Raw genomic sequence first — 21,131 nt, 5'->3', positions numbered from 1 at the left:
AAAAATGTGCAAGAATGGGAGAAAAGGAGGACAAAACTCCAGCCCCAGGACTGCGGAGACGGAGTTGTTTGCACCGTCAAAGGCCACTGGGGGTACATGGTTCTGGAAGGCATCTCAGCAATTCTATCAGAAGCCTCAGTAGCATGTCCTAACTAGCAGCACATTGGGTGTCTGTGTCCAGGTTTGCCTCTGAACAGCGGGTCAACTATCCCTTAGTATGTATGTTGTCCTTTCTCAACTTTTTTATTGTTGAGAAAACCCTGAAACATCCTTCGGATTTCAAGAAACCCCAGAAGTGGCTCCATTGTGCAGAATAGGGTTGGGGAGCATCGCTGTGGACATGCCCATGTGGAGCCCCTCCCCTTTCCACCCCCTCCAGGCCCAACATTGGCCATTTTGGGAGGGGGAGCAGGTTGACATGACCAGATATGGCCATATCATCCGATACATGTTTAACAAATTGAAATTAATAATTAATTAACTCCTCCCCATTGAGAAAACCCTTCTAGGGTCATTAAGTAACCCTGTATGTACTGCTGTGGTGGCTATGGGGTAAGAGAAAGAGAGAAGGGGGAAAGCTCTTAAGAATATCCAGCTTGCTCCCCCCCCCCACTCCAGCCTCTTCTAGAAATTCTTTATAACCCAGCTGCCCACAATCAACTGAAAAGGCGGGCACATGTATTACACTGTCCTCTTTATGCTGATCCTAGATCTAAGTTCTTGGGGGAGTTAAGGACAGATAGATATAGCTAAAAGGTGCTTGCTTTTATCAGACGCTGACCCCTCGTGTCACTCACACCGTGTCCCTTTTGGCAGTGGCTGCAAAGAAAATTAGGGCGAGATTTGTGACTAATTATTTTATTGGTAATTGAGTGTGAATTTTAAAGTCTTATGACTGTGCTGGAATTTTTGCATATATTGTGCATCAGTCTTGCAATGGCCTAAGGCTAGAAGCAATAAAATTGATAAAGGTGTATGTTCATATCACCTGATAAATGTTTTAACAAATTTAAGAAATATCTAAAAAATTAATTAACTCCCACACATTCGGGAAGCCCTTCTAGGGCTGTCCAGAAACCCCAGGGTTTCTCTAAACCTTGTACATATTGCTGTGATAGCCATGGAGTGAGAGAAAGAGAAGGGGGACGGCTCTGAAGAATAGCCAGTCCTTCCACTCCAATACATTCTTTATACTCGAGCTGCCCACAATCAAATGAAAAGGGGTGGAGCCTAGGGAGAACAGGAATCTTAGTGGGGTACAGTGCCAGAGGCTCCACCCTCCAAAGTACCCACTTTCTCCAGGGGAACTGATCTCTGTAGTCTGGAGATGAGCTGTAATTCCAGGGGTCCCCAGGTCCCACCTGGAAATTGGCATCCCTATGAAAGGCTGCTCTTGGAGCGATTGGGAACTCTAAGGGAAGACATGGAGGGAGGCCTGCAGCAGGAAGGGGGAATCAGGAGAAACTGCCAATTTTAGTCAATGGCTCCCTCCATCCAATGGAAACATGGAGAAAGTAATTCCCCGCAGACAAAGCTTAGAGATATTCTATTTAGTTCGCAATGCGTTCATGAAAATCTGAGTTGCCAGAATACCATTTCCCCCGTTCCAATTCCACTGCCTGATTTTATTTCCATAGCCATTTCTGCACATACATCTTCACACACATCTTCTGTACACACTGTCCCACTGCAATTTCGTATTTCCTGGAGTTGAGATGGGTTGGGAATGACTAGATAAAGGTATAGGCATGCTGTCTGCTCAAAGCATAGCAAACAACACATTGTGGTTATATCCCTGATTCTTTTGCAATTGACAAGGGAGTTTAAACAAGACAGACCTTGGGAAAGGCATTTTGCATATTTCCGCTTAGGAAGACAAACTCTGAAACCTGTAACTATATGCACTCTCCCTTTAATGGTAGTTTCCTGGCTTGGACCTATCCCTCAGTAAATGGGAGCCAGATTGCACATTATTTTGATTGTATAGCTTGCAGAGGTACAAGTGAACATGGGAGTCCCTGGTAGAATCTGCACTGGGCTTTTTATCCCCAGTGACCCCGAATTAAAGAAAGTCATTTACACATGATTCAATTTCCAGTCTGATATTTAGTACTTTAAATTTTCCCTCTGCAATGTCTATGATTGATTTGCAGTGACACCTTTCCCCTGCAATATCCAGGAGCGGATATAACTCGCTACATTTGAAGAAACCGCACCGAAAGCCCTAGTATTAAGTGTAGATCTCTGCATTTTGCAGGATTAACTTCCTGCCCCATTCCTCCAATTCTGACATAGCAAAGCAATCTGTCGCTGATTGGTCAGGACATCAGTTCAAAGACTGCTTGGTTCCCAGTTCCATTCCCTCATAAGACTTATTTTTGCCCTAATTTTGGGATCTGTTTTAAAGTGACTGCCCTTCAAAAGCCCACACTTCTCTGAGCAGAGATTTGCCTCTTGTATTTACTTTCCCCTCCTCCTTCTCTATGAAGCTGCTTCCCCCCCCCCCCCCGCTCCTGCAGGAAAAGATAAACAAACAGCCTCATGCTCCACTTGCCTCTCCCCCGGCTTGCTCTGGCTGTGGACTCAAAAGGCAGGAAATAAAGCACTCTCCAGCCTTGTGCGCCTTCAATGCTGACTGGAACTTCACCCAATACTCCCCCCCCCCCCAATCAAGCGGGAAAGACAATACAAATGCAGAACGGCGACCTCTGTTTCAAATCGGGGGGAAAGAAGTCTGTAGATACAAGTTCAAATCGACCAGAATTCGGCAAGATTTACAGTGGGGGGAAAAGGTAAGTGCAGAAGCAGCCCTTGTGTAAAAAAGAAATGCTGAGCACATGCTTAATAAATTCACAACTTCTTTGCACTTCTGCACTGCAACAACTAAAGGAATAGCTGAAGTGAGTTTTCCACTGCGTGTTGATTCTGCAAGTCTTTTGAGCAATGGTAGTTCCTCCATTCCCTCACCATTAAATCAAAATGTACACCTCACCTTCAAATGCGATTCAGTTGCCAAGAACTACGGATGAAGGATCCGTAAATTTCCATTGAGAACAGCAGCGTGAGCTTGAGCAGTTCCACAAGGCCTGCAAGATGGAGCTCTTCTGCCAGGTCTATGGTTGAGGCCAGGGCTGTTAAGATCTGGGCCTCTTTACTGGAGCAATAAGAATTTGCTACTCCCTATTAACACACACACCCACATATACACACACACAGGATTTTGCATTCCTCTATGAGCGGAGATGGGATGAGGATTTTAGTCTGCTCCTGATTTTATTAATTTGTTTTTTTTTCTTGATGTTTTATGGGGGTTTATGAGCATTTTAACAAGCCTCTTGTGGCGCAGGGTGGTAAGGCAGCAGAAATGTGGTCTGAAGCTGTCTGCCCATGAGGCTGGGAGTTCAGTCCCAGCAGCTGGCTCAAGGTTGACTCAGCCTTCCATCCTTCTGAGGTCGCTAAAATGAGTACCCAGCTTGCTGGGGGGTAAACGGTAATGCCTGGGGAAGGCACTGGCAAACCACCCCGTATTGAGTCTGCCATGAAAACGCTAGAGGGCGTCACCCCAAGGGTCAGACATGACCTGGTGCTTGCACAGGGGATACCTTTACCTTTACCTTTTTATGAGCATCTTATTGTGGGGTTGTATTTATTGTCACCTGCCATGAGCCGGTCACAGGAGTGGCGGGATAGAAATTAAATTATAAACAAATAAAAATAAACTAACATGGAACAGAGCTGAAGTTGCCAGGTTGGAATTTTTATTTACCTGTGTAATTTATAAAACTGGGTAACAGAAAACAGAACCTATCCCGGGCTGTATTAAACAATTTCACAATAAATACAAATAAACGTTTCTTATCTCTTCTTATATATTTATGTGTATAAGCACAACCAGAACGGCCTCTAGATTGAACCGTTTTCAATTTTGTTTTCCTCAGTGGTTGTCCTTCTTTAAATTATATTATATATATGTGGCCTTTGGCTCTCAGGTTTGGGGAGGTCTGTTCAAAAACTGGGAGCAGGCCTAGCAGCCTTTCTAACAGCACTGGTTCCTTTCATTCCTGGCCTTTGAAACTGGCCCGGGTGCACCCTTTGAATACATAGGAAGAAAACGCAGCCAATGCATAGAAGCTCAAAGGCCATAATTACAAATGGGACTCCACTATGCATAGTTTTGGTCCCAGATTCCACTTCTGTCAACCAAGTGGACATTCCTGTGTTTCATCTCTTGCTGCGGCCCATTGGTCACCCTGTAATAGTGTTCATTGGAGAGGGAGGGGGACAGAATAAGAGGCAAAAAGGAGATCTACAGCAGGAAGGCCTCATCACAAAGTGCCCCATTGCCAAAAAGTTAATTGAGATCCAGCCCACTGCCTGTTGCCTTGTTCACAAAATATCTCGCTGCCGAAGTACAGCCTCCTCCTCCTCCTTCTCATCTGTAGACAAAAGCACTTCTCGCTGAGCTCCTGAATGCCCCGCCAACTCCTTTCCGCACGGCTCCGTAATCGGCAAAGCCTTCACGACCCCAAAGCTATCGATAGCACCGAGTCAATAATAGAAATTAAGCAATATTCAATCTGCCATCGCCCAGGCTCTCTTACCCCCCCCCTCCGGCCGATCCTCCCTTTCTCCCCCCCCCCACAAATAGGCATTGCATCACCCCAGCCAAATTGATTAGGTCAAAATAGAGTCCTTAATTAATGAGAAGTCAGGGCTTGTCAACATGAAATCCATTAAAGACCAGTTCAGTTTTAATTTCAGTCAGGCACTGTTTGGCAGTCTCTGTGGATTCATTAGCGCGGGTGATCTATAGCCTCTTTCTGTCTCACTTCCCTCAGCCCACCCCCAATTCTGGGTTTTTCACCTCCAGTAAATATTGGCATTTTAGACCTCGGGATGAAAAATGGGAGACTCTTTGGGTGAAGGGCCAGATTAAGCTGATGTGCAGGAGGCGACTCTGTTGCCGCCCCGGTGGAGCCAAGCCTAGCGTTGCTTTGGGCTTCTGACGGTTCGTTATCCGCAGCCTCTTAAGCTGGAGAAAGAAGGCAGGGAGGCTGACAGCCCCTCACCAGTTCCCTGGGAATACCTGAGACCCATTCCAGAGGAAACCGCTCAGAACTGGATGGAGGTTCCAGGCATCTGCAGAACCGGTCCGAGATCCAGGCCCCGTGAAGAGGGGAGCCCTGGACAAGATGTCCTGTCTCATGGCACAGCGCCAGTCCCTTGTGTAGCTCTCACTGTTTGCAACCCACAAACAAGGGAAGTCTCTCTCCCAAATACGCCGTAGGGATGCCTTTGCGAATTGTGTGTTAAGCGTCATCAAATCACAGCTGACGGACTTACGTGACCCCTAAGGGCAGCCTTTTTCAACCTCTTGGCCATGGGGGAACCCCTGAAATGTTTTTGGGGCTTCAAGGAACCCCAGACATTGTGACCAGCCCCTTCAGAGACGTGGACGTGGAAGTAAGATGTGGGAGCCAGCCCAATCAGTCGATGGATCATTTACCGTTCCCGTTGTGGAGAAAGAGTCTCGGCCTGTAGAGCAACAGGGGAAGTGGGCGCCAGTGATGTCAAGTGATGTCAGTGGACATCAGGACTTCTGGGAAAGGCCACAGAACCCCTGGGGAGCTGTTGTGTAACCCCAGAACCCTGGTTGGGAATCTCTGGCTTAGGGTTTTCAAGACAAGAGACGTTCAGAGGTGTTTGTCATTCCCCACTTCCACATAGTAACCCTGGGCTTCCTTGAGGGTCTCCCATCTTAATGCTAACCAGGGCAAAGCCTGCTTAGCTTTCAAGATCTAATGAGATAAGACTAGGTCGGCCATCTACCAGAGATACCCTGATGAGGCCTGAGCATGTCTTAGAATGGCTAGAGTAGTAAGAGTGGCTGAGAGTCAGTTACAGGGGAGGAAAAAGACAGAGGGAGAAGACCGAAACCTTGACTTGAAACCTTTAAACTACAAGTACAACGATATAGGCTAGATATCAGGGGAAAAAATTTCACAGTCAGAGTAGTTCAGCAGTAGAATAGGCTGCCTAAGGAGGTGGTGAGCTCCCCCTCACTGGCAGTCTTCAAGCAAAGGTTGGATACACACTTTTCTTGGATGCTTTAGGATGCTTAGGGCTAATCCTGCGTAGAGCAGGGGGTTGGACTAGATGGCCTGTATCCAACTCTATGATTCTATGATTCTATGATTCTATATCAGGGGTAGTCAACCTGTGGTCCTCCATGGACTACAATTCCCATGAGCCCCTGCCAGTGTTTGCTCGTAGGGGCTCATGGGAACTGCAGTCCATGAACATCTGGAGGATCACAGGTTGACTACCCCTGTTCTATATGACCCCCCCTCCCCTATGCAGGTGATAATTTATTATTATTTATTGGATTGCACCATAACAACACTGAGGGCTTGCGATTCATTTAAAAGGCTGATTTCTGAAAACATCGTATTACGTTTTTGTGCCAATCACATAGAGATACCAGCCTCCCGATGGGACCTGAGAACGACAGATAGTCTACCGAGAAGGAGGGTAGACTCTGTGGTGTTGTAGCCCACTGAGGTCCCTCTCCACCCCAAACCCCTCTCTTTGCAGAATCCCCCTGCCAATCACCAGGTATTTCCTGACCCAGAGTTGGCAACACTCCTTGGGATGCATGGAGTTTTCCGTGGTGTGTCTAACCAAACGGCCCTGTAAAGGCGAGTTAAGAAATCATTCCCAGAGAACTGTTTCCCTGCCTCAGGAATATATTCTCCCAAAGTGATTCGCTGACAAAAACACCCCCTTAGCCAGCCTGCACACACATACATATCTGTTCCATCTGTTCCACATAATATATTTCTGGTGAGGCCTTGGAGGAGGAGCTGATCTCATGGCTTAAGCACCAATCAGTGCTTCACACCCACTCAGGGCGGCTGTCCTGCCCCTGCCTCCTCTGCCAACCGGCTTGCCTGCCTGTCCAGTGGCAAGCCAATCGCCTTCCGTCCCCACCCCTAACCACCTCCTCCTCCTCCCACTTCACTCTGAAGCTCGGAGGCTGCAGATCCCTGTTCTGTGAGAGCTGCCCCTGCCAGTGAGTTCCTAACAGCTGCCTGCAGCCTTTCCAGATCCTGGGGGGAGGGGGAGGCCATCTGCAGAGTTCTTCCACCCCACTACCCCAATCTAGTGTCCGTTGTATTCCTGATTGCAACGGGCTTGACCACTACTATATAAATAATTGCATGTGAAAAAGAAGGAGAAGAGGTGGTTTTTATACCCCATTTTTCACTGCCCAAAGGAGTCTCAAAGTGGCTTACAGTTGCCTTCCCTTTCCTCTCTCCGCAACAGACACCTTGTGAGTAGGTGAAGCCGAGAGAGCCCTGATATTACTGCTCGGTCAGAACAGCACTATCAGGACTGTGACTGGTCTGAGGTCACCCAGCTGGCTGCATGTGGAGGAGCTGGGAATCAAACCTGAATCACCAGATCAGAAGCTGCCGTTCTTAACCGCTACATTCTATACTGATTTAACAGGGGTTTGACACAGAGTGGCAGCCTCTGCAGGCAGGAGATCTTTCACATCCCTGGATCTTTTAATTTTTTTAAATGGAGACTCCAAGGATCAAGCCTAGAACCTTCTGCATGCAAAACAGGGACTCCACTGCTGAGCCATGCCTCTCTCTAGAAATTAGGGATGCCAGCCTCCAGGTGAGACCTGAGGATCGCCCAGAATTCCAGCTCATCTCCAGACTACAAAGATCATTCCCCCCGGAGAAAACAGATGCTTTGGAGGGTGGACGGCATTGCGCCCCACTGAGGTCCATGTCTATCCCCAAATCCCCAGAAGTTTCCCAACCTGGATCTGGCAACCTTAACCCCCCCACACACACACACAACACACACAAACACAACATCCCACACATACAATCTCTCTCTCTCTCTCTCTCTCTCTCTCTCTCTCTCTCTCTCTCTCAGCATCCTCTACTTGCAATTGGTACATTTTGTATATATGCATTGAGCTTGTAGTGGGTATCTTTTTGCTTACCGTTCTGCTTGGCCGTCTCATAATCTTCTTTGCAGACCAGCCGCCCGTCTTCCATGAGGTAGAACTCGTCCCCCGTGGCCAGTTGCCGGTTGCAGATGATGCAAGCAAAGCAGTGCAGGTGATAGACAAAGTCCTGGGCTTTCCTGACCACCTGCGTGGGAGGGATCCCCTGCTGGCACGCCGTGCATTTGGTCCCGAAACGCCTGCAAAAGCGAGAGGGGAAGAGACAGAGCTGAGTAGGCACGGCAAGGAAACGTGCTGTCGTTCAGCCTCTGAGAATCTCAGCCCGCATTTAATACCAAAACCAAGATTCTAGCTCTAAAGCTAAGCTTGGGAAGGTGCAGCTTCTTGACAGGCCAGAAGCCAGGGAAGTTCCTGACGAAACCTTCCGAGGCTGAAGGTAAGGATGCCAACCTCCAGGTGGGGCCTAGAGTTCTCCCAGATCTCCAGGCGACTGGATTAGTTCTCCTGGAGAAAATGGCAGCTTCGGTGGTATGCCATTGATCCGACACAAAATTGATCCTCAGATTCCTCCCTCTGTAGGCACTTCCCCCACACCTGCAGGAATTTCCAAGGCTGGAGTTGGCAACCTTAGATGAAGGTGAGGTTTGAGTTCCTCTGAACCTCCCAAAGATCAGTCAAAGCAGAATAAATGACTTGCGGGTTTTGTTTTGGTTTTTGCAGTCTTATTCCGAGACTCAGGTTTGTCTGTGGACAGACTAGTGCAGCCTTTTTTCAAATTTTTGACCACAGAGGGGACCCTGAAATAATTGTTCAGGCTTTGAGGACTCCCAGAAGTGATGTCAGATGGCCACGCCTCCTGCCATGCCCCCTAGAAGTTATGTGTTACCAAAAAAGACAATCACCACCTGCATTAACAGGCAGGCTCAAGCACTGAGCAGTGGGGAGAGACAACAGGCTGTTTAAGGTGGGAGTGGGCTTGCAGGCTTCACCCCCCCCCCGTGCAGAAACTCACTCATGCTTGGGAAGGGGAGCAAAGGAAGCAGCTGGTTCCTTAGCTTGTGGCTGAGTCCTTTAAGGCAGTGGGGGAGAGGCTGCTGACCCCTACCAGAGCTCCTGCAGGCCCTGGTTGGGAATCCCTGGACTACTGCCAGAGAAGCCCCCGCCATCACCACCACTGTGCTCAAAGAGCAGAAAGGAGGCAACATCTGGAAAGTCAACTGGGGAAGTGCATTAAAGGTTAGAAACCAGCTGTGGTTGGAGCAAAACCCCTGTAAACTGCTCTGAGCTACAAGGGAAGGTGGTATATAAATGCAAAAATAAATGCATGCATGCATGCATACTAAAATGGTGTGTTGACACAGGGAAGCCTCAACAATACAGAGACAACTATAACCTCCATCAGGGATTCCTAACCACAGTACCAAGATACCACACAGTACCACAAAGTACCACAGTACCACAAAGGCCCCTCATTGGAGGGGGGGTCCAAAATGGCAGCTGGGGAGAGCCTGCTGACCTTGAGAAAGAAAACAGATTTAAAAAAAACCTCTATCCTTATTTCAGCAGGTTGACCCCCCCCCCCCAAGTGCCTAATGACAGGCCTGGAGGGGGGTGGCAGGGAGGCGTGGCCAGATGACCTCACTTCCTGGTACCTCAAAGCCTGAGAAATATTTCAATAGTACCTCTATGATCAAAAAGCTGCTCTGAGGCCAAGGGCAGAGAAGGAAGCGCGTTCAAGACCCTCAGTAGAGATTCCTCCGCTATCTTTTCCATCTGCCTGCTTTGCCTTCCATCCGTGGTCAGGTGCTCAGAGCGCTGTTCCAGCAAGGCACACGTCCAGGCGATCCCAGAGGAAAGGAAGCCTGCTTCTACCTTGCTAGATGCGACCGAATGACATTTTTATCAAAGAAAACGCATGGACAATGAGAACCGCGCAAATTGGTAGCCTCGATGCCGGATGAAAGCCCTGCATTTCCTGGAAGCAGAATTTTAATTGGGGAGGGGCGTGGAGTGGCCCAGCTCTGCCTGCCGTCAAACAACACTTAAGGCATGATCCAACATCATTAGCGAGGGAGGGCAGGAGAGTTTTTAGAGGCGGACAGTCCTCAAAGCTGGGAGAAAGGGCCGCAGAGGGAAGGGGCAGAGTTTAAAACAGCAATCAACCCCATTATGCATGACATTTCACACGGCAGGGCTTTATCTTCCTCAGTGGAAAGAGGCAAGCCTAATGCATCCGAGGGAGCTTTGGAGTTTTAATGGACCTTTTAACTCCCGTGCGCCGTTGCCCCCAAACAAACAGTCGGCACTGAGTTATATTTGTAATCCCACTTTCCAGGCCAAAAAAGACAAAAAAAAAAAAAAAGGGGGGGGGGGCTTTAAAAGCAGCTCATATCAATTAGGATTCTGCAGACCATGCTGCTGACACACATCCGATGTTAGGCCCGGTCGTCCAGCCTCCGCACACAAGGGAAGGGAAGGGGAAGGGAGTCACACAAAAGATCTGAGAGATTAATGTACAAATGAGACTGGAATAAAATATGAGTCCAATGGCACCTTTAAGACCAACCACATTCTGTTCTAGGTGTGAGCTTTCATGTGCCTGCACACTTCCTCAGAACAACGGAGCAGGAATTATCAAAGTGCGGATATAAAGAGAGAGTAAATTAGCAGGAAATTAGTAAACAGCATCATGAAGGTATCCAATGAACATGCAGCACTGTGAAGATGTTTGTCACCATCAAATAATGCTGTGTGAAGAAGAAGAAGAAGAAGAGTTGGTTCTTATATGCCGCTTTTCCCTACCCAAAGGAGGCTCAAAGCGGCTTACAGTTGCCTTCCCATTCCTCTCCCCACAACAGACACCCTGTGGGGTGGGTGAGGCTGAGAGAGCGCTGATATCACTGCCCGGTCAGAACAGTTTTATCAGTGCCGTGGCGAGCCCATGGTCACCCAGCTGGTTGCATGTGGCGGAGTGCAGAATCGAACCTGGCATGCCAGATTAGAAGTCCACACTCCTAACCACTACACCAAACTGGCTCTCCGTGGTGAGAATAACAAGAATTCATCAATCCTTTGGGTTCAGTTGCCATTCACGAAAACAGAGGGGGAATAAAAAGGTTAAGGTTAGTGATTAAGGGCATGCACTTTCCTAGTCGTGAGCAGAAATAATTAAAAGAGACCTGTTGCTAGGCCCGTCTGTCTCCTCCCCAGCATGGAAGCATCCCCACAAATGACAAATGTTGTTGGTCTTAAAGGTGTCATTAGACTCAAATTTTGTTGTGCTCCTTCAGACCAACATGGTTATACACCTGAATCTATCTAGAAGAGACGAGAAGCGTTTCTGCCAGGACTGATAGGGATAAATTTAGAAGAGAGCCATGGGACTTGGATTTTGTATATGATAACAGCCTGCAAGGTTCCTATACGCTCAGAACTGGAAAACTATAAGCGGACCTACAACATAGGACTGGCTGATGAAGACAATAGAGCCAGTAATTGATCATGTCATTGATCAGGGAAAAGTCAACAACTTCCTTTATGGCTAACTGGAAACCTCTTCTTGTAGGACCAAAGGGGGGAAATGATGATTTCAGGACGTGGTTTTAGAGGTTAAAGAAGATAAGCGTCAGAATTCCTTCAATGTTAACAGAAGTCGGTAACAGAACAAAATTTGAGTCCAAATTTTGGATGTTAAATGAGAACTCTGAAAGAAGAATGGTTTCAGGACTGGTGAACTGGAACCGTAAAGGATTATTTTAACAAAGTTGCTATGTCTGTCCTTTGTTTTTGTTCTTTTTCTCCTTTTTCCTTTTTATCTGTGCCAAAATCCTTAATATAAATCTAAGAGGAAATCAGTACCTCCAGGTGAGTCCTGAGTAGGTATCTCAGTCCTGTTGAGGCCACACCGATCATTCCTTGCTAGTATTCTTTGATGTCTTCTGCAAGGAAAACTCAGCCATGCTGCCCCCTGATTTTTGAGCTGAGGATAATCGCCCTGATTTTTCCCATGACCTCAGGGGGACCTTTCGGCCCACTCTTCCCCTTTTGCCCTCAGGATTTGCATACACTCCGATGGATCCCAGGGCAAAAAAGGAAACGCAGATTCCTTAAAGCAGGACAACTGAGGGTCTGAGTCAGGCCAACGTGGGACTGCCCCGGATCAGGACCGATTTCATGTGGAAGCGAGAATTTGCCCCACCCACAAATAAACGGTGGTCGTAGCCAATCATGCCGAAGACATCTTGGTGTAAGATTTATGCAACCTAACAGTGCTTCCCACCACCAACACTATAATGCGACAGCTGATTGGTGGTTATGTGCCAGATTACTGTGTAAGGATCCCCTGATCCAGAACTCCACCGACAACCAAAGCAGCTGTCGGATGGCAAGTTGAATAGAAGAAGAAGAGTAAGTTTTTATACCCTGCTTTTCACTACTCGAGGGACTCTCAAAGCGGCTGACGATTGCCTTCCCTTCCCTTCTGCACAATAGGCACCTTGTGAGGTGGGTGGGTCTGCAAGAGCTCTGTGAGAACCGCTCTAACAGGACTGTGACTAGCCCAAGGCCACCCAATGGGCTGTATGTGGAGTAGCGGGGAATCAAACCCAGTTCTCCCGACTAGAGTCTCAACTAAAACACCAAGCTGGCCCTCCATGGGGCCCTCGTAAGGACCTGTGACACCGCATTTTGTACCTGCCACACAGTCCCTCTCTGGACAGGCTCCCCACTGCCACTGCTCAGGTTTCCAGCTCTGCATACAATGCTGCGTGGACAAAAGGCTGCCACGTGCCATGTCGTGGCTCTCCAGACTGCCCCGTGGTCTCCACTGCCTGACTGTACAGCCTCAGACTCCCAGCTTATAAAACCACCAATGTCCACTAGCTACCACCAGCTTCCTAATAACCCTGGCTGTTATCGGTAGGCATTGCCTCTCTCCCTCCCCCCCTCCACATCATTTTTCAAAAGTACATAGAAATGTACCAAATGTACACCTTTAAACACCCCCCAACGTGTGTGAATCCGTCTTGAGAGCCTCCCCAGACAAGCTTGTGTGCGTGATTTCCAGCTGGCGTGCGATCTGCAGAGTCCTCCTCTTTTTTCCCCCCAGTGGGAGAGATGGACTCTGTTCCTATAGGTGGGGACTGCATAGACCCATCAAGGCACGTTAAGGCTACATTAAGGAATCAGATCTATTTTAAGCGCCGGAAAAAGCAGTGTCAGAATGCTATAATTCAGCCGCGCTGCACCTTGAGTTTTATGTCCTGCCCTCCCAAACCTAAACTGTAGATAATTAAGCTGCAAAGGCAGGAAAGGAGAACATAAAAGAAACTGGGGCAGATTCTTCTCTCTGTTACTTATACCTGTCTTCAAGCAGCAGCTGGACAGATCCTTCTCCTGGGTGCTTTAGGCCGATCCTGCAATGAGCAGGGGGTGGGATCAGATGGCCTATAGCAGGGGTAGTCAGCCTGTGGTCCTCCAGGTCCCTGTGCTGGCAGGGGCTCATGGGAATTGTAGTCCATGGACATCTGGAGGACCACAGGTTGACTACCCCTGGCTTATAGGACCCGTTCCAACTCTAAGCTTTTAGGATTCTTTTGCTAATGATCACTTGGAACTGCCAAGGGTAGCTTGTAGTGACTTGTTTTTACATGCAAGTGACTTGTTTTTGCTTGCAATAGCTGGTGCATTGATGCCTTATTGCTTTGGCTGCTGTTTAATTGTGCAGGCATTTTATCTTGTGTGTTGAGAGAGGTGGTTTTTAAGAGTTTATTTCCCAAGACTTTTAATGGCATATAAACTACAGCGGTCTCTTGGCGGGGTGTGTGTTTATCTTGTTGGCTTTCAATTACGACGTTTTTAGTTATGACTGGTAGGCTGCCGTGAGCCACAGGAAAAGGCGGGTTGAGGAAGAAGAGTTGAGGTTTACACCCCACTTTTCTCTTCCTCAAGGAGTTTCAAAGCAGCTTGCAATCGCCTTCCCTTCCTCTCCCCACAACAGGCCCCTTGTGAGATAGGTAGGGATAGGAGAGCTCTGAGAGAACTGTGACAAGGTAGAAGAATATTATCTTTTTATTGCCCACATTTCTCTTCCCTAAGGAATCTCAAGGTGGCTAACAATCTTTTTTCCCTTCCTCTCCCCAGAACAGGCACCCTGTGAGGCAGGTGGGGCTGAGAGAGTCTGGAGAGATCTGTGCCCCAAGGTAGAAGACGAAGATAAGCTTTTTACACATTACCTTTCATTACCCCAAGGAGTTTCAAAGCAGCTTCCAATTGCATTCCCTTCTTCTCCCCACAGCTTGCCTTTTGAAGTAGGCGGGATTGAGAGAGTTTTCCAGATTAGAGCCCACTGCTCTTAACCACCATGCCACATAGGGTCTAAGCATATCAATGAACTAGGGACAAAGCCCATTGCATTGAGGGATCTGCAGCCTCCGAGCCTCGGAGGGAAGTGGAAGGAGGAGGGGTGGTCAGGGGTGGGGGACGGAAGGCGATTGGCTGGCTGCTGAACAGACAGGCAACCCGGTTGGAGGAGGAGGCACTCAGGGGCGGGACAGCCACCCTGAGTGGGTGTTAAGCGCTGAGTGGCACTTAAGCCATGAGACCAGCACCTCCTCCTAGGCCTTGCCAGAAATATTAAGTGGAACAGATAAACAAAATAGATCATGTAATCACCGCGGATCCCCTTTTATGAATCCTGCCTTCAATCGAAAGGTGATGGGCTGGTATAATAAGTATTCTCAAATGAACATAGGTGCAAGAGTAGCCTTGGAAAGGAATTCGGTTTCCAGGAGCAGCCGGCCCTACATCTCTGACAAGGTAATGGCTAATTCCCTCTGGCTGATCCCCGGCACTCGGCTAATCCAAGGAACTCTACACCGCTTCCCGGCCTGCAAGTTCCATTTCCATGGTTAATTGCGGCCTGTAGACTTTTTCCCTCCAAGAACATCCCCATCTCCCCAGCTGCCACGCAGAAACAGAGGATAAGAAAGGGAACCGGGAGTGCCTGGCTGCTGGAAAAGCGTAGCAGGTGCTGGTGTCTCTAGTTACAGGATGAAAACGCAAATGGGCCCAGGTGGCAGGCCCAGGTAGTCATGCGAACCGGCCTCTCGCTTTCCAGAGGGGACGGTCTTGTCTGACGCGATTGGCTGGGCTTAGGCAACAGGCCCTTCATCCTTTCGGCCCGGCTTGTGTCATCAAAGGGTTCGTGGCTGAAGAGCGATTAACGCAAGAGGGAAAGTGCTGCGGCGACATTGAGAGGACAGGGAGACGTATCGCCTCCAGAAACCCCTGCCGAGATTGGTTTCCCAAAGAGAGGTGGATCGTGCAAAACATCTCCTCCTTTCTGATCACTCCACGAGCGCATAAGTGCCTTTAAGGCACAGCTGACTGATGGCAAAGGTGGTTCACCAAACAGCTTCCTGTGCCCAGCTTTCCTTGGTGGCATCCCATCCGAGGGTCGGGACAGAAGGCAATTGGCTGGCCTCTGGACTGACAAGCAAGCCGGTTGGAGGAGGAGGCACTTAGGGGCGGGACAGCTGCCCTGAGTGGGTGTTAAGCTCTGAGTGGCATTTAAGCCATGAGACCAGCTCCTCCCCCAAGGCCTGACCAGAAATATATTATGCGGAACAGATGAACTTTTTCCTCAGACTCAGACCCTACACAATCCCCCACCTGGTAGCCGACCAACCTTCTACCAGAATCCTTCAAGCGCCATGATTACCCTTTAATCTTTTCCCTGCCACCCCCTGTGAAAAATGTTCTGCTCTTGTAAAAAATTAAAAGCCCATGTTCTTTAAGGGCATCTGTCAAGAGTCCAGCGGCCGTCAGGAAATGTGGCTGAGTAAACACGCCATTTGTTACCGCGGGCAGCCGCAGCAATCGCTGGACATCAGATCAATCAGTTTTTAAAAGGCAAATTAATAACAGGGTACGTGGCGGCATCAACACATCAACGTGGGAAATTAATTCCGTTCCTCCCGTAACGGAGGCCCCTGTGAGAGGAACGGCAGCCGCTAAAGAGAATGGTCAGCGGCAGGCCCAAATCCTGCAGCCTGCGGGAACCTCCAACTTGGCGGGGAATCGTGACGCAGCCAGAGAACTGTGAACATCGAAAGGGTGTAAGTGCATGTTGCGTTTTTTAAACTGAGTCCTAAAGGTGTGGTTGCAATAGGCACTTGTTTGGAAATGTTTGCCTTCACATTATTCATTCATTCATTTGTCACACGGCACGTGGGTCATGTAGCCAGGATATCTTAGGATTGTCTACCTACCGGGCAAGAGAACTTTGGAGGGGGTTGGCCATGACCTGTGTTGGCCATGTGTTGGCCATGATCTTGGTGTTCCTTGGAGGTCACCCTTCCAGGGGCTCACCAGGGCTGACCCTGCTTAGCTTCTGAGATCTGTTGGTATTGGGCTCGCCTGGGCCATCTAGGGCAGAGGGTGAGTGAGTGAAAATAGATCTTTTGTTGATTCCCTGCTGGAAGTGTGTGTGCATACACAAACACACACACACACAGAGGACGATTAGATATTTCGTCATGTGTACCTATACACCCTCCTCCTTTACTGAGGATAAATTGCCATCCTGATATTCACTGGGGGAAAACAAACCCCAAGGGAGTGCCAATCTTCTTCCTGTATCATGTGGCGTGTGGGGAATATAGCCCGGAGGTCCTAAGATGGTTTGGCAACCAGGCAAGGGACCTTGGGAGGAGATTGGCCATTGCCTGCCCCACCCCCTCATCCCAGCCCTGGTGTTTCTTGGAGGTCGGCCTTCCAAGTGCTTCCCAGGGCCGACCCTGCTTAGCTTCCAAGATCTGATGGGATCAGGCTAGCTGGAGCTATCCACAGAAGAAACAAAAAACTTAAAGGAAACGAACTGTGCGGCCAATTGTTATAAATATTTTACACAGTAGAACTGGAAATGTTACAATACTGGGGCCAAGCTGGTTGCATTCAGGAATACAATGGGCACTAGATTTGGGGGGGGGGGACTTGGAAAGGCTGCAGGCAGCTGTTAAGGAACGCACCAGCAGGGACAGCTCTCACGCAGCAGGGATCTGCAGCCTCCGAGCCTCAGAGGGAAGTGGAAGAAAGAGGGAGTGGTCAGGGGTGGGGGACAGAAGGCGATTGGCTGGTTGCTGGACAGACAGGCAAGCCGGTTGGAGGAGGAGGAGGCACTCAGGGGTGGGACAGCTGCCCTGAGTGGGTGTTAAGCACTGAGTGGCACTTAAGCCATGAGACCAGCTCCTCCTCCAAGGCATTACCAGAAATATATTATGAGGCACAGATATGAAAAATGCATGCATTTATCTTTAACGCAGGTTAAAAACACTAGGAGACCTCAATATTAGCCTTGCATGTAAGATCAACGCAACCATTAACAAACAAGGACCCAAGAGCCTAGACTAGATTCTTCAATGTTTAGGCATAAATCTGTATGTATAAACTGTACAATACATAGGCTCAAGGCATATAATACATTCTTTCACAAAGGACACAGTAGAAATTGTATTCACATACACTGTGACACTGGGGCATGTAGGTTATCACTCCAAAAGCTTGTGGTGTCACGGTTAAAGAGCAACAGGCTCTGATCTGAAGAGCTGTATTTGATTCCCCACTCCTCCACACGCAGTCAACTGGGCGACCTTGGGCTAGTCACAGTTCTCTTAATTCTTGCAGAACAGTTCTCTCAGAGCTCCCTGAGCCCCACCTTCACCACAGGATGTCTGTTCTGGGAAGGGCTGCAGCTCTTGGTTGGGAAATGCCTGGAGACTTTTAGGGGTAGAGCTGGGAGTGGGTGGTATTTTGAGCAGGGAGAGACTTCATTGTATAATGCTACGGAGTCCACCCTCCAAAGCAGCCATTTTCACCAGGGGAACTGATCCCTGTCGCCTGGAGATGCGCTGTAAAATTGCAGGATCCCCAGGTCCTACCTGGTCCTCCCTAATTGTGGGGAGAGGGAGGGGAAGGTGTTTGTAAGCTGCTTTAGGATGTCTTTGGATAGTAACAAGTTGGTTATTTTTTTTAAAGACCTTCTTTGTCATCTTGGCCATTGCCGTTGCCTTGTTCTTGGTCTCTAAGGCAGGGGTCATCAACCCCCGGTCTGCGGCCCGGTGCCGGGCTGTAAAGGCCACGGTCCCGGGCCGCTGGCAGTTGCGCCTGCCTCCCCCCGCCTGCAGCAAGAAGGCAGGGGAGAGGCAGGCGCAGCCACCAGCACACCTGTGACACAAACGCGCATGCGTGCAGCTGCCGCGCATGCGCGTTAGCGCCCCTGGTGGCGGAAACACGCATGCGCTGCAACTGCGCGTACGTGTTTTCGCAGCACCCGGGCCGTCGGCTCTCCCCTCACCCTGGAGGCGGTCCCTGACCTGAGAAAGGTTGGGGACCACTACTCTAAGGTATTCCTGGCCACAAATCTATCTGTGCTCCACTATAGGATATGACCGAAATCCTTTTTCCTCCCTCTCCATTGCACAAGACAAAAGCCATTTATGCTAAATGAGCAACTAAGGCCCAGTGACTGGGCATTTCCTCCCAGGACCCCATGTGACCACTCATGCATGCATTCCTCTTAAACTACCAGAATATTAAAGTCACTTCCTGGCTTTCTCATCTCCTGGTCAGGCTCCTGTCACCTTTAGCCATGAGTCATGTGGAGGGGGTGAGTCAGAGGAACAGGGCCATATGCTTCGGTGCAGGCCACAATAAAGAATCCCAGCTGGTGGAGAAAGAGACAGGTGAAGGAAGGTTCTCGGATTTATTTTTCCGGATGCTACAAAAGCCATGGTTTTCTAGGGGAGTTTTGCTGTGTGTCTGATAGAAAAACTTGATGGCAGAATTTGAATATGCAGAGAGATCCAAGCACCAGACTGCTTAATGCATAGAAATAGCTGTATTTATGAAGAGAAACAACTCTGTACAGAAGGAGAGAGAGAGAGAGACCTAACTATCTAGTTAGCTGTTGTCTGCAGTCATTCTTCTGTTGTCTGCAGTCATTCTTCTGATCAACTGCTGTTCTGGAGGCAAGTAGGGAAACAGTCTGCTCAAACAGGGCAGGAAGTCTCCTCCTCCTCAGGACACTGGAGGGGATAATTTGAAAATCATCTGGAAGTTCTTTTTCTAACAATGCGAAATACACATCTCCCCCAATATCCTCTGCAGAAGACTATAATGTCAGGGCTTTAGATGGCTTTGGGTGAGTGGCTCTCTCTCATCCTCACAAGCCTGAGAACAGGATAATGTGGGGGAGGGGAAAGTGATGCCATTGGGTCCCCATCGGGGAGACCAGCAGAGTACCAATGGTGGTGGTGGAATGTGCCATTGTCCATTATGTGGGGCAGCCTTTTTTCAATCTTTTCATTTCATGAAGCTACCACTGAAATACTTTTTAGGCTTCACAGTGCCAGGAAGTGATGCCAGTTGACCACGCCCCCTGCCACACACACCAGGAAGTGAGCCGCAAGCAGCAAAGGTTTAAATGGCTGAGGACCCTCCCCTTCCCACTCCCTCCAGGCCTATCATTGGCCACTTTGGGTAGAGGGCGCGTCAACGTGCCCAAATATGGGTAGAATTTTTTTTTTTAATATTAAACTTTTTTCTTTCTTTGTTCAGAGCCAGAAACAGCAGGCACGGGATGAGAGGGCTCTTCCCAGCTGCCATTTTTAAAAGAAATCAAATTATAAATAAATGAGATAAATAAAAACCCCATGCTGCAGTACCATGGAGGGCCCTTCATGTACCACAGTACAATAACTGGGAAACCCTGGTGTTGGGTTTTCAAGGCAAGAACTGAACAGAGGTGTTGTGTGTAGCCAGCTTGGTGTAGTGGTTAGAAGTGCGGGCTGCTAATCTGACAAGCCGGGTTTGATTTTCCGCTCCCCCATATGCAGCCAGCTGGGTGACCTTGGGCTCACCACAGCACTGATAAAGCTGTTCTCACCGAGCAGTAATATCAGGGCTCTCTCAGCCTCACCCACCCCACAGGGTGTCTGTTGTGGGGAGAGGAAGGGAAGGCGACTGTAAGCTGCTTTGAGAATCCTTTGGTAGAGAGAAGCGGCATATAAGAACCAATTCTTCTTCTTCAGTAATATCAGGGCTCTATTAGCCTTGCCCACCTCACAGGGTGTCTGTTGTAGGGAGAGGAAAGGGAAGGCAATTGTAAGCCATTTTGAGACTCCTTCAGGCAGAGAAAAGCGGCAGATAAGGACCAACTCTTCTTCTTCAGTAATATCAGGGCTCTCTCAGCCTCACCTCCCTCACAGGGTGTCTGTTGTGGGGAGGGGAAAGGGAGGGCAAATGTAAGCCGCTTTGAGACTCCATCAGGTTGAGAAAAGCGGCATATAAGAACCAACTCTTCTTCTAGCGGCCCTGGGCTTCCTCGGCACTCTCTCGTCCAATATTGGCCAAGGCCAACATTGCTTAACATTCAAGCTCTGAAAAGTTGGGTTTTGCTTGGCCTATCCCAATCAGGGCCGGGATGAATAGATGAATAGAAACAGGCCTGTCTGGGGTTATAGATGAGCCCTGGCAGTGTGCTTTTCACATTGTTATCCATCGCTGAGGACATTGTAATGACTCAGATTTTGGAACTGCCTGGATACTCTTTGGAACGGCACATGTACCCACTTCCTGGAACTCTTGTGCCTGCTTGCGCATTTTAAACCCCACCCTGACTTTTGAGCAACTATAACCCAAAGGTTATTAACTGCCCATACTATGCAGGGCAAATCTGGCTTTGTGGCTGAGCTTTCCCTGGGCCTGTTCTTCACTCATCGAATTCTGCACTTCCAGTACACTTTTGCAGCTGGGTTTTCCTGTGTGGAACAGGAAACTCTGCTTCTAATAATGCACTGAAAGTGCATCGTTCAACCAGCACGGAATGAGCCCTGCCGGTTTCTTATGTGGAGAACTCAGAAGAAGAAAAAAGAAGGGTACAAAAAACAAACAAACCCAGCCCTTTGTTCTACATCGAAAGCATTAACCCAATTGCTTCTCTCTCCCCCCAAAATATTAAAAAAGAAGCAAAAGAACTGATCCCTGCAAAGCTCCCCAGGCAACAATTTCCCCTGTAGTCATTATGAATTTTTTTAAAAAATTATACCCACAAATACTTTTGCAGCTGACTATATTCCTCCCCCCC

The 21,131-nt window shown here is 48.7% G+C and overlaps 1 protein-coding gene across 1 annotated transcript in view; it reads right to left on the bottom strand.

Moving 5' to 3' along the window:
• LHX4 (LIM homeobox 4) overlaps window positions 1-21,131 on the bottom strand; it is a 91,345-nt gene that overhangs the window by 15,756 nt on the left and 54,458 nt on the right. Inside the window, exon 3 of the mRNA XM_077332221.1 lies at window positions 8,024-8,226. Coding sequence (XP_077188336.1) covers window positions 8,024-8,226 — 203 coding nt within the window. The remainder of the gene's footprint in view (window positions 1-8,023; window positions 8,227-21,131) is intronic.

Source organism: Paroedura picta, chromosome 4 (genome assembly GCF_049243985.1).
Source record: "Paroedura picta isolate Pp20150507F chromosome 4, Ppicta_v3.0, whole genome shotgun sequence".
Lineage (NCBI taxonomy): Eukaryota > Metazoa > Chordata > Lepidosauria > Squamata > Gekkonidae > Paroedura > Paroedura picta.
The sequence above is the reverse complement of the archived record's forward strand: the minus strand, read 5'-3'. Positions and strand labels throughout refer to the sequence as shown.